Genomic DNA, 14,069 nt, shown 5'->3' on the forward strand with positions numbered 1-14,069 from the left:
TATGTGGATTGTATTTTTATTGACATTAATGCAGAAAATAGATGCTGCTTTGTTCTGTTAATGGCAGAAAGAGAGGAAGCATAATTGCTCTAAAGATATCTTTGTTTCTGTGTATACATTGTACTTGATATAGTAACTTCAAAATGCAGACATACTTCTGTGAACAGGGGTTTACACTTGTGTATTAGAATACTCTTAGTTAGCCACTTAGTTAGTTAGTTTGTTTGTTTGTTATATCACCTTCAGAGATTTACATGGAAGCTATGACTTAGAAAATTGTAGTGGCACTGTGATTATATTAATGTTTCTTTCTATTTATTTTTTTTTTCATCGTTGTGACTTATTTGTGTGTGCCTGATGACTTTGTCACAAGTTTTGATGTTGTGTACAGTTGTGAATAAACAAGCATTAAATGCAAAATCTGCCAATTTTCATTCTTTATGACAGCTGTTCTACCAAGGCCTGAGCTACCTGACAACAGACCAGGAACAGGAACTAAGGAAGCAGGCTGATACCAAGCCCATGTTGCTAGCCAGGTAGCAGTTTAGATTGGTTGTCTGGTTGGTTGATTCTGGGGATTGTCTGTCTCTACCCCCTGCCCCTTTGTAATATTGTGTATGCAGGCAGTGAGTGTGAATGTGTGTGTGCTTGTATGTGTTTTTTGCTGTGTGTGTGTGTGTGTGTGTGTGTGTGGATGGGAAGGGAAGGAGGTGGGATTATATATCAGTGGCAGATCCAGAGGGGGCGCACCGGTCGTGCGCCCCCTCCTCATGTTTTGTTAAAACAAAAGAAATACAAAGGAAAAAAATTGGGGGAGGGTGCGTGCGCCTTCCTTTAATTTTGTAAAGGCGCCTTCCCTTTACGGAATTCCTGGATCCGCCCCTGTATATTTTTCTTCGAGACATGCAAAGCACTGTCACAGCAGTTTGTAGTTGTAATTAAGATTTATACAATTAGGGGAAGAAAATAGTTGACTCTATGTGTTCACATTTCATCAAAAATTGCATTGTCATTTAGTCTATTCATTTAGCATTCCTAGGGTGATTTTGAGAACTTCTCATAATAAAGTATTATTCAGTTTAGAGAGTTTGAGGGAGATCATAAATGTTGCTCTGACTTGTAGATAATCAGGTACTTGAGGAATGACTTTCACCTTTATTCCTATTGTCCAAGCATTTCCTTAACTCTGTGGTAAAAACTATTGCATCATCGTCACCTCTTCACTTGTAAAAGGTACATGGACAAAGACATACAGAGAGAGACGAGGAATAGTGTGGCAGAGTGGCTATCTGGTGCAAAGCCAGGCGATGAAATGGTCCTGGGCCAATATGAAGGTTTGTGTTTTTGTTTCTCTCGCTGGTGACATGGCAACTGTCCCACGTTGTAATTGTTTTGTTTGTTTTGGGTTGTGTTTATTTGTTTTGCATCATTGTGTGTGTTTAAGTGTGTTGTGTGTTCGTTATGTCTGTTAGCTGCCATTCCTTTCTCTCTGTTATTTCCATTGCCCCTTTTCATTAAAATTTGGAGTGTTTGTATTATTGTTTTTTTTTAACTGATTTTGTGCTACATTGATGATGGATGCAGAAGATAGAAAATAGCTTGAGAGTTTGAGCAAGTTGCTGCCACCCCAAGTAGGTATTGAAGGCAAGCATGCACCACAAAGGCCATATGTAGAAACACATGCCAGCACAAAACACTTGGAACTTACCACCATTCACTGGTCATCATCAATTAATGTGTACATCATACTCCTTGATTAAAAACAATTATGTGAATGTGGCTTGCCATTGAGCATCAAAATCAATCATGTCTGGCACTCACGTGCAACACTTACAGGAACAAATACAGGATTGATATCATGATGACATCATAATGCATAAATGCTTAAGTGTAACATTATTGGGGTTGTCAGAAAATTTTGATAAGAGACTAGAAAAACACTCTGAGAGTGTAGACCTCCGCCAAGCAGCTACTTTCCACTGATGACCGTGGTCTTTCATAGAGATCAATGATAGGTATGCATGCTGAAAAATCGCCTGATTTCCCAATAAAGAAGCCTTTGTTACTTCATAAACCCCTTAGCTGCGCGGCACTCCTCGCCCTAGCAGAAACAAGCGCACGCACTTTAGTGCGCGTATGAAAACCTAAAAAATGCACAGTTTGAACTCCCAAGTTCATAGACCATGCCTACCAAAATATCGAAAATGCTTCATAAAATCCATAAATATTTTTGGATCACTACCAAAATTTAATCATCTCGTCCTTGTGTCATTCTCAACCTTTCTTGCAAGTTTCATAAAAAATCCATTCAAAAATTTTTGAGTTATTTTGCACACAGACAAACAAAGCAACGGTAATGAAAACATAACCTCCTCCCCTGAGGGAGGTAACAAGAGGAAAGAAAGCAAGAAGGAAGGAGAAAATGGGCAGTCCTATTTCTTCCAGAGCATTGCAGTACTGATTTCTTGAAAAAAAGCGAGGACATGAGCAAGGAAAGAGAGAGAAAGCAAATCTATGTCATCATGTTGTTGTTGGGTTTTTTGTTGTTTACAATTTATTATTTTCATTTCTTCACTCTCAGAGCTGGAGGGTTTGCTGACTCAGCTGGTCCTACAGGATTCTTTTCCCATCCTCAACACAAGGTTTGATGTCAATAGTACATGGCAGGTAAGCTCGGCTTTACCCATGAACGTATAATTATCACATTAGATGCCATGCTTCAAAATGACCATAGCTACAGAATCTGGATTCCACACAGCCATGTACAAGTTGTTGCCATCATCTTGGGCATCGCTGTCGGCATTGTAGTTGTGGTTGTTGCTATAAAAATTTCCAGTTATTGCGTATCTTTTGTATATCTGATGATGTAACATGTTTTACAGCCGCCTATCTGTCATTTTCATCTATCACTCTTTTGATTTAGTGGAGGAGATTGAAAACAATCAAAAGTATTGCGAATATTTCAAATCCTGTTGTATTTGTGTTTCACCACTAGTTAACCATCAAGAGAATGGCCGAAGAGAATGAAGACTCCCTGCACACAGATCAAGTCGCAATTGGCAACAAGTAAGTATCAAAGCTGAAAAGACTCATATGATGTGTTGAATTACTTCTGGACCTCGCTACATTTTGATGGCAAGTAATATGAGGCTACTTCATTTTCAGTCATTCATGGATTACACACTCGCGTACGACCAGGTACGCGCATCTACAAAATATCAGTAATAATACATACACACACTCATTCACAAGCATGTATAATCACACATCTCATATTCAATTGTACATGTTACACACACACACACCAAAAAATAAATAAAAAATCCATGCAAATTCAGACTCTTTCAAATTGGCTAATTTACATTTGTCAGTAGAGGATTAGAGTGTTGATACTAAAAATTGAAAGTCAATGTTACCACATTGTTAACACTAGTAATCTGTTGGTTTATTTTTCTCTTATTTGCTGACAGATTGCAACAAAGTTGTCTGTTTAATGTTGTACAAGTAAGCAAAACATAAAGTGTATTCTTGCTCAAATGAACATCATCATGAAATGTTGTAGAGCACCAAATTCTCCTTTGCTTGCAGTTCCATATTTCCTTGAACCATTTTCAATTCTGTGTTTGCAAAGGCATGGAGTGTAGGGGAATATTCAAGGTACCAATACCACTTATGATTTGCCTAACACATATCTTGCACTTTCAAATGTTTAAACCATGTTGTGTGAGGTACAATGTAGTTATAATTCTTCCTGCTTTGAACCCTATGGCTACACATCTAAAGTGTCTGTTGTTTTTTCTTTTCAAGGATAGTAGATCTGCTCCTGGGGTTCACCAAAGTCTTCCGTGCCATTAGCGAGAGTAAAAAGGTAAGTTCCAGGGAAACGGAACATATTTCAATGGTCAATAATGCAGAGCTATTATGAGGACATTTTCTTTGTGAATATTAGTTAAAGACATTGCATTGACTGAAATAATGGATCAGCCAGAAACGTGGGGCTATGACAATTACTGGCAGAGAGTGTCTGTGAAGTATTTTTGCTCATTAGGTGATTACTGTTGTCAATATGATATCAATTTTTATAAGTAGAACAATTGATGAGGCACTAGATGTCTTTATGTAGTGTTTCCAAAAGTTATGTGTTCAGAGAGAAACAAAATGGACTGTTCCCAGGCTTGCTTATATTGTATGAGCAAAATATTAAATGAAACCAGTTGTGTGTAATATGTGTCCAGCACTTTTATGAGATATATGGATTTCTTAATAGTGAAAGCATCATTGAACTTGACTGCAGCTTCATGTGGAACATGGGAGGTGGCCGCAAATGGTCTGTCATGAATAGCCATCACATTACAATGTACATCTTACCTCACAGCTGGAGATTGAAATTTACTGTCACGCTGGCTCACATAACCTTTGACCTTCTCTCTTTTATCCTCAGCCCTTGATTGGACACAATCTACTGACTGACCTCTTGCTAATGTTCCAGAAATTTCAAAATCCACTTCCAGGTAATAGACCAGTTCACTATAAACATATTCAAATTTGTGGATATTTCTTCCACCCTGACGTAGCGAGTTATTCTATTAATGTGCGCTCCAGAAACACTTTTCAATACTTGGAATCCAGTTTGCATGTACATTACTGCATATGCAACATATTTAGCAAGTATGATTATTCGCAAATCTGGACCTTGACAATATCGTGAGTGGTTTAATTTGTGATCATGGAGTACAGTAATGATGGGAGAAATGCACATGTGTATGCCACATTCATGTGAGGATCAGTGTTCAAAATGTTGTATGTTGTTAAGTTTGCAAAGTTCCCTTACAACATAAAATACTAGCACTGTGTATAGTTTCCAAAGCAAACTGATGTTCTTACTCTTTCTCCCACTATGTCATGTCCTATCTATCTATCTGTCTGTCTATTTATCTATCTATCTACCAATCTATCTATCTACCTATCTGCCCATCTATCTGCCTATCTATCTATCTATCTATCTATCTACCCATCTGTCTATCTACCTATTTATCTGTCTATCTGCCCATCTATCTTTCTATCTATCTGTCTATGTCTATTTACAATTGTAAGTATTTATATATCTATCTATCTACCCATCTACCCATCTATCTATCTATCTATCTACCCATCTACCCATCTATCTATCTATCCATCTGTCTATCTATCTATCTATCTATTTTTCTATCTATATGTCTGTCTCAGCCACCATGTCTTCACATTCATCTTTTTTTGTTTTTATGCTTTTGTTCAGGCAGTTACGCAACCTTCAAAAGAGAGATACACCAGCTTTTTCCAAAGGTGTACGACACTAAGTTCCTGGCATTTGAGATGCGAAAGGTACCTGTCCTAACTTTTGTTTTAACATTTGCCGGAAAGGTTTCATGATTATGATGACTGTGATGAAAATTTGTTTTCATAAGTTGACATATCATGATAAGATTTATAAGAAGAGTATACCACACGCTTTGATAGGTTTACAGGAAAATGTGTTTTGTTGGTGTTTTTTTATGCCTCCATTAATTGTTAGATCAGTGTTATCAACTGATTCTTTGAAAGTATTAAGAATGGAAGCTGTCAATAGGTAATCAATTTCTCTTTGTCAGATATACATGTACAGTAACATGGAAGCTCCAGGCACCAAATTTGTCATATATTTCATGATTCATTTCTTGAATAGTCTTTAAATATTTAAGATAAAGGTGCCTGTGTAAAGGGCCAAAATAGTTCTTCTCTCCTCTCGATCAATCTCTCCTCTGTCTCTCTCTGGCGATCAATCCCACAAAGTTGGGCCCATGTGCGCGGTCCCAGCAGTAATATGCTACAGGGAATGAGAGAGTTCAGAAAAACCTGTTTATTATATCAGTCTGCTTTTGTTCTCTCCTGGAGAGAGGAAGATAAAATGCGGAGACAGTGGCAGCATGTCAACTCTATTCTTGGTTTGCTTGGTTTTTTGTTTTTTTCCTCTTCAGAGCATGAATGAGGCAGGACTTCCCATCTCCCAGACATTCCTAGCCTCCCTCTTGGAACATCTTTCATCGTGAGTACCTAGTAGTTTTAATAAAGGAACTATATAATCCAAATGCATGTTGACTTTTGTGATTCATGATACATACCCTCAACATCAAATATATAGCCACATAAGTATGTAAGTATGTGTCATATATTTTATGATAATTTTCCTGCTATCTTTCTTCAGATCACGTGGATATGCCCACAAAGATAGAACTCATTGCAAATCAAGATTCGGCAAGTAACATCGTCTGTTAGTCATTAAATACTGCATTATGGTATATTTAACAAAAGACATTGGAACACACATACAATGTATCCCTCGACCGAGCATAACTTGTACAAGTGTGTATGTTTCCATGTTACCAAATGATTAACAAAAGACATTGCAGGAAAACATGCAGTGTTCTCCTCGGTCGAGTGGGAAGGTACATTCCACTGTCTTTTGTCAATCACATTAGTACTTTTGCCATACCGGTAATTAGCAGATGATGTCATTGACACAATCTTGGTTTGGAAGGTTTTCTTGTGGTTGTATCCAAGTAATCCAGTCCGATAGAAAATTAAGTTCAGCTTAAGCATGTCTATAATTGCCGGCACCAGACTAGACTTTTCATGCAGTGTTGCGAATTTTTGTTTTACGTTTTGTCAATATTTTCGCATGTTGTTACTTCATGTGATCAATGACATATTGAAGAAATTCGCAAGAATAAAAGCACCACGAAAAGTTCTGCGTTTACAGTATAGTAAGAACATAGCAGAAGCCATCAATAGAGAGCTTCTTATTTCCCATATGTATGAGTGGAAATCATAGGACAGCAGTACCTAGGAGGGTCTACCATTACTCTCTTCACTCCGTAGATATAAGCTTTCACTTTTCCTCATTGTTTGAGTGTTTTGAGTGAAATGTTTCTAGGCTGTCCTTGGTCATTTTCTCTTCTCAACAGTCTCGAAGGAAAGCAGCTAGTCCTAATGTCTCCGGATATTGGTCATGAGGTTGGCTTTGACAAGTACGGTAAGACAGAAGGGTGATGGTAATCCAACTCTGCAGAGATTTAATAGTGTTATCTTTTTTTTCTTCTTCTTCTTCTTCTTTTCTGGATGGACCTTCATCTCTAGGGGCATGATATAGTGGGTTTTTCTTCTAAAAACCTCTCATCGTATCTCTCAATAACCATTTTTATGCCTCCGCAACGAAGTGGCCGGAGGCATTATGTTTTCGGGTCGTCCGTCCGTCTGTCCGTCCGTCCGTCCGTCCGTCCGTCCGTCCGTCCGTCCGTACGTCCGTACGTCCGTCCGTCCCGTTTTGTTTTTGTCGATATCTCAAGAACCGTGAGGTGGTTTTACATCAAACTTGGTATCAGGGTATATCCTTGGGGGATAATACTTTGTGTGGATTTTAGGGTCACAGGGTCAAAGGTCAAAGGTCACAGGTTATTTTGTGAAAAAAAAATTGAAATTTCATGTTTTTCTCCATATCTCACAAATGGTTTGAAGGTATCTTCATGGAACTTAGTATATATGCTTGTACCGATGGGCAGTGATTATCTAGGGAAGTTGGGGGTCATGGGTCAAAGGTCAGGGGGGTCAAAGGTCAAGGTCAACTCCTCCAAATATCACTACATTCCTTAAAATGCAATATGCCTGAAGGTTTTTTTTAAAAAAACTTGATGTATGGCATGTATTACCCAATATATATTTTTGGGGAAGTTTCTTGCCAAAAGGTCAAAGGTCAAAAGGTAAACGGTCAAGTGAAAGTGCTAAATTGCACTTTTCCTCCATATCTCGAAAGTAACTCAAGGTATCATCTGAAACTTACATATTTATGCATGTTCAACCTAACAGTGATTCTCTTTGGAACTGTGAGGTCAAAGGTCAAAGGCCAGGTTTAGATAATGCTATTTTCCCATTTGATACTGAAATTATACTTTTTCTCAATACCTTGAAAATTACTCCATGCATAAACTTATAAAAAGGTCAAAAGTCAAGTAAAAATCATCAGTTCCCCAAATACCTGCACTCTGACATTTTAATCATTCATCCAATTGAACCTAGTTCTAGGAAAGTGAACATTCAGCACATTTGTGTCAAACCTGTCATTTTAATATTTTGCCAATTGTGTGAAACTGTCATCACACATTATCAAGACATTGTACTATAGACCTATTAGGAGAACCATGCATTATGGCGGAGGCATATCAGTAGCCGTAGCGATATATCTAGTTGTTTTTTTTTTTGAATGAGGAATATGACTTTTAAAGCTTTCCATGGGGGAAAAAAGTGTTTATGTTCTTCACGGTGGTGAGAGATACTACAGTATGTGTGGCCGGCGTAGGGGCAATGTGAAATAGGGGACTATGGGTAGAAAGAGTGTGATGCCCTCTAAGGCAGTAAGTGTGTGCTTCTTGGCTTGATTCAGAAAATTTGTTTTCATGGAAAAAAAAGCCTGAATTCAACTAAAGTTGTATTCATGTATTTATCTTCAGGCCACTGTAGTGTTGTTGTAATGTTTTTTTCATCAGAAATACCATTTTTATCCCCATTAATATTTGTGTCACTTCTTGGTCCAGTATTCCAGATCAGTTAATTTTGTCTGTCTCGTGAAAATTAACCTCTTCATAGTAGTGTACATGAATTATACTTTGTTGTCAAATACAATGGAATGAAAGGGAATCTTTAATTTTTGCAATTTTAGTGTTTGCATTTGAGTGATTGACCCTCACAGAGCTGACATTCTAAATTGCCTTTCCAAACAGAGTATAATAACAGGTTTCCATTGGCAATGATGAAAGTTAAAGTTCACCATCGCTGTGCCACCCCCAACCCCCAACCCCCAACCCCCAACTCCACCCCTTGGTAGTTTCATGTTAGATATCCTGTTATCTGTCTTACAGGCACCGAGGCTCCCCTTCACGAGGCAGGCTTTGACGCCTATGCAGCCGGGTACGGTGAGTGGCAATCTTTGTATACCCCTGGTCACCATGGTTTCCATCTGTGACATGTCATGTGACTTGTCTTCCACTGTGGGGGAGCTTTTGACGAACTCATGTCTTCTTGTGTTTATGTGACATCATCTTGTGTGTGTGATGGCTTTAAATAGAGCACTGAAGAAGAAACTGTGGTTTAGGGGTGATCTTGCTCCAGAGTGGGAGAATACTCCATCTATTCCAAGTGAAGTCTTGTACATTAAAGCAGTACATGTTCATTGTTGAAAGTTCAGCAGAAGTTAGATAGCAAGCATCACACACACACAAAAAAAAAAGCAGCAGTGTGATTGTAAGGTAGACAACCAATGCAGCATACAACAGGCACTGGGCATTTGCCTCAATCTATGACAGTGGTACTGCTTGTGTGTGAACTCTTGTTTGCTGTGCATAAACGAAGACAAAATGTTGATATTTCTTTGAAGGGTTAAATCAACTTCCTTGCTCGGTCATGAAGAATATGTGGGGGAAAAAAAATATAACATTCTCATACATTGTAGCTTGCATCACCTGGAAAGAGCATACACATGTTTGCAGACATGACACAAATTCCCCATTTATGTGTGCACTTGATGTATAAAGACAAACAAAGCCATGCCACATCTGAAATCATTATGTGAGAGTCTATCCTATCTTTGTGAATTTCACTTTTTCTGTCCTATATTTTTCTCTTTAAAGTAATGTATTGTACAATGTATGTTTTGTTTCTTTCTTGAACAGTGTTTCTCAGACTTGCCCACTTCATCAGTGCCAAGGACACAAGGTAAGAAAATTGTGATTGACTCCAATTTTGTGTGTGTGTGTGTGTGTGTGTGTGTGTGTGTGTGTGTGTGTGTGTGTGTGTAATGCTGCATTGATCAGAAAATTTACTTGAGAGGTTTAAAGGGGTTGTTCATTTTCAATCTCTCAGTCCAATGTGCTCGTACAGAAAATTCGATGAGCCTATCACAAAGGACACGGGAGCACATTTCTCATTCTCAAAGTGAAACAGAGATAGATTTTCCCAACTACGTCTTGTTTGTATAGAGACAGCACATGTTCACTCAAATGCACAATTAATTTCAAGAGAAGAATGAATAATTTGATCACATTACTAAAAAAAAAAAACTGATTGAATGGTGGCCAGGCTTTATTCAATTTTATGTTTGAGGGTCACATAAAATAGAGAAAAAAAAAATCCAACCATCTGTAAGTAATTGTTTAGTACATATGAATATTGAAGTCGAAGACATTATGTTTTCGGGTTGTCCGTCCGTCCCCATTCTTTATGCGATAACTTAGAGTAATATTAGGTGGAATTTTACTAAACTTGGTCCAAGTATAAAGAATGATGGGGCAATTAATGGGGGTGAAATCGACCAATAGTCAAAGATCAAGGTCAAATCCTAAAATTTATTTGTTTATGTGATAACTCAAGACTGGATGAAGCTGGATGATCAAGGTCAACTCCTCAAATTTCACTATTTCCCTCATATATATGCAATGCTTGCAGAATTTTTCTTGAAACTTTATGTATGCATGTATTACCCAATGAAGATTCTCTGGGAAATTGCCTGCCAGAAGGTCAAAGGTCAAAAGGTCAAAGGTTAAGGGTCAAAGTCCAGGCAAAAATGCAAAAAAATTTCTGTTTGATTTTGAAATTACACTTTTTCTTCATACCTTGAAAATTACTCAATGTTTCAACTTGTAAAAGAGTCAAAAGTCAAGTAAAAATCCTCAAATCCCCAAACTCAGACAATATAGCAAACCTAGTTCAAGGAAAGTGAACATTCAACACATTTTTGACAAACCTGTCATTTCATTATTTTGCCAGTTATGTGAAACTGTCATCACACATTGTGAAGACATTGTACTATAGACCCATTAGGAGAACCATGCATTATGGCGGAGGCATACCAGTCGCCAAAGCGACATTTCTAGGTTTTTTTTTCGTGTCGCATAAACACACACTAACACGCACTGTATTCATATTTGCACTCCAGAGTCAACTTCTACATGTATATCCCTTCTCCTTAGCTGTCTGTAAAGCTAATGTTCAGATGGCCATGTAATGTAATCTGTAATTGTGTTAATGAGGTCTCCATCAAGATCAAGCAATAATAGCTTAAGGTGAAGGTCTCCTGCATTACTTTTTTTTTAGCTATTGTCTTTTGCAATTATATTACTAGTAAGTGTGTTCATATTGTGTTGAAGAAAATGCAAAGAAAAAGAAGAAATAGAATGGTATCAAATCAAACTGCAAGAGGGCACTCAAAAAAATTAAGGTCATTTCTTCTGAGTGACGCCCACTAACGGGTACTTCCACAGCCTAAAATGCTCTTGCCTGTAATGCACCTATTGACCACATTGTAATTAGGCATAACTTTTTCATTTTTCCCACAAAATCCACTACATGTCCTTCAGTCATTTTTCTGGTTCTATCAGTGGTATCACAGTACATGTATGACAATTCCTCTGTTTCTTAACTTTTTTTATGCCTCCGCCACGAAGTGGTGCCGGAGGCATTATGTTTTCGGGTTGTCCGTCCGTCCGTCCGTACGTCCGTACGTCCGTCCGCTTTCGTTTACGCGATAACTTGAGTAATATTTACTGGAATTTTACCAAACTTGGTCCAAGTATGACGTATGATGGGGCAATGATTTGATTAGATTTTGGGTGAAATTGGCTAAAGGTCAAAGGTCAAGGTCAAATCATGAAATTGTATCCGTTCACACGATAACTCAAGACTGGATGGAGCAAATTTCACCAAACTTTGTTGGAGGATGATGTATGATGGGACAATTACTTGATTAGTTTTTCAGTGAAATCAGACAGAGGTCAAAGGTCAAAGATCAAGGTCAAATCCTAAAATTCATTTGTTTATGTGATAACTCAAAACTGGATGAAGCAGCTTTCACCAAACTTGGTCCAAGGATGATGTATGATGGGACAATTCTCGCTATCGCCAATGACGTAAAAAGTACCCGGATGTGGCTTTTTCGTCAAGATTTAGTGCACTTGGTAGCAAGGGCACTTCCGGTGTGGGGCATTATTTGCACAACGCTAGCGTGCGCGTACGTGTACCTTACCAATAGCGATGTGCCGACCACACTACATCTCTATGGTACTAGTACAGTATGCCGCTGTACCGCCCGAGCCAGCGTGTGGCCAGGCCTGTCATACTCGTACACTGTAGTCCCCGCCCGCCGGCGGCGGCCGGCCTTGCATTAGCATGCACCACTACTGCACGCAGCGCATAAGCTAACACATACCGGTACAGCATACTACTTGATCATGCGATCGATGTGCACATCACAGATCAGTCATCTCTGCATACGCTGAAAATATGCAGGAAAATATTCACCCACCTGGATATCGTCATGGAATTGGAATGCCCATCTTTTTTTTATTTGTTCTCTGTCGAAATGTCGCGAACACAATGGGGAACGAACAGTGATCTCGAACTTATCCTGTTCGAAGCAACTTCTTCCAAGTGAGTACGTACAATGTACGTAGGCACTAGGCCTACTACTACCTAGTGCTTCTACCACTACAATGTACTAGTAAGTTGCGCGTGCACGTACTGCGCTGTGGAGTCACCCGCAAACTTCACCCACGCGGCCACGTCACGTCTCGCATGCCAGTAAGGGTCCTATTTCTGCAGATTTTTTTCATTTATTGTCGTTCGAACAACACATGGCAGCTTCGCAGCAACAACCAATAGTCGTATTAACAGCAATTTCTTAAGAATGGAGAAATTTCAAATCATATTAAAGCTGTAATTCAAGTCGAGAAAACAGTAAGTACACGTAGAATACGGTCGGTTGTGTGTGTAAATAGCATTAGTCACGTATCACGCGCGTACGAACGGAAGTGACTTTGCTACCGGACTATCCCATAATGCACCGTAAATGACACTTGAATTAACATCCGGGTACTTTTTGCGTCATTGGCGATAGCGAGAATTAGTTGAGTAGATTTTAGTGACATTGACAAGAGGTCAGCGGTCAAAAGGTCAAGGTCAAATGCTAAAAATAGTTGCTATTTCCCCCATAGCTATGCAATGCCCGCAGTTATTTTCTTGAAACTTAGTGTAGACATGTACTACTGCGTAAAGATTCTCCAGTGAGAGTTTCATGTCATAAGGTCAAAGGTCAAAAGGTCAAAGGTTAGGTGAAAATGTTGCAATATCACTTTTCTCACAAATGGTTCAATGTATCTTCATGGAACTTGGTACATATGCATGTACTGACTGGCAGGGATTATCTAGGGAATTTAGGGGTCATGGGTCAATAGTCAGGGGGTCAAAGGTCAAGGTCAACTCCTCAAAATGTTACTATTTCCCTCATATACTAGTATATGCAATGATTGCATTATTAGTTTTAAAATTTAATATATGTACATGTATTACTTAAAGGACAAGTTCACCCTCATATACATGTGGATTGAGTGAATGCAGCAATGATATTAGAACACATCAGTGAAAGTTTGGGGGAAATCGGACAGTCCGTCCAAAAGTTATGAATTTTTAAAGTATCTGCACAGTCACTGCTGGATGAGAAGACTACTACAGTGTATGATGTCATATGCGTACAACGATATAACGAAAATAAAAAGAGAATTTCACAAAATTTTACTTTTTGAAAAAAGTGCACATTCCCTGGACTCATCACTGACGTATGTTAAGGGTAATATTATTCCTCCTTGCCTTTTAAAAGAGGGAAGTCAAGTGTTCTTTTATTATACGAGAAAAGTGAAAATATTATGTTTTCTTTATATCGTTGTACACATGTGACATCACAAGCTGTAGTAGTCTGCTCATCCAGCAGTGACTAAGCAGAAACTTCAAAAATTCATAACTTTTAAACGGATTGTCCGATTTTCCTCAAACTCTTACTGATGGGTTCTATCAATATTGCTGCATTCACTCAATCCACATGTATATGAAGGTGAACTTGTCCTTTAATGGAGATTCTCCTGGAAATTTCCAGTCAGAAGGTCAAAGGTCAAAGGCTAAGGGTCAAAGGTCAGGTTTAAATGAAAAAAAAGAAGATATATTTTGTACTGTAATTA

The 14,069-nt window shown here is 38.4% G+C and overlaps 1 protein-coding gene across 1 annotated transcript in view; it reads left to right on the top strand.

The window, feature by feature from the left end:
• LOC139711901 (poly(A)-specific ribonuclease PNLDC1-like) overlaps positions 1-14,069 on the top strand; it is a 28,989-nt gene that overhangs the window by 6,395 nt on the left and 8,525 nt on the right. The window contains exons 6-16 of the mRNA XM_071623750.1: positions 448-536; positions 1,234-1,334; positions 2,582-2,667; positions 2,996-3,066; positions 3,808-3,868; positions 4,442-4,511; positions 5,276-5,361; positions 5,994-6,061; positions 6,981-7,048; positions 8,928-8,981; positions 9,738-9,780. Of these exons, the coding sequence (XP_071479851.1) occupies positions 448-536; positions 1,234-1,334; positions 2,582-2,667; positions 2,996-3,066; positions 3,808-3,868; positions 4,442-4,511; positions 5,276-5,361; positions 5,994-6,061; positions 6,981-7,048; positions 8,928-8,981; positions 9,738-9,780 (797 nt within the window). The remainder of the gene's footprint in view (positions 1-447; positions 537-1,233; positions 1,335-2,581; positions 2,668-2,995; positions 3,067-3,807; positions 3,869-4,441; positions 4,512-5,275; positions 5,362-5,993; positions 6,062-6,980; positions 7,049-8,927; positions 8,982-9,737; positions 9,781-14,069) is intronic.

Source organism: Diadema antillarum, unplaced genomic scaffold, assembly GCF_040938485.1.
Source record: "Diadema antillarum isolate AM-2024a unplaced genomic scaffold, OU_Dant_1.0 scf00000040, whole genome shotgun sequence".
NCBI lineage: Eukaryota > Metazoa > Echinodermata > Echinoidea > Diadematoida > Diadematidae > Diadema > Diadema antillarum.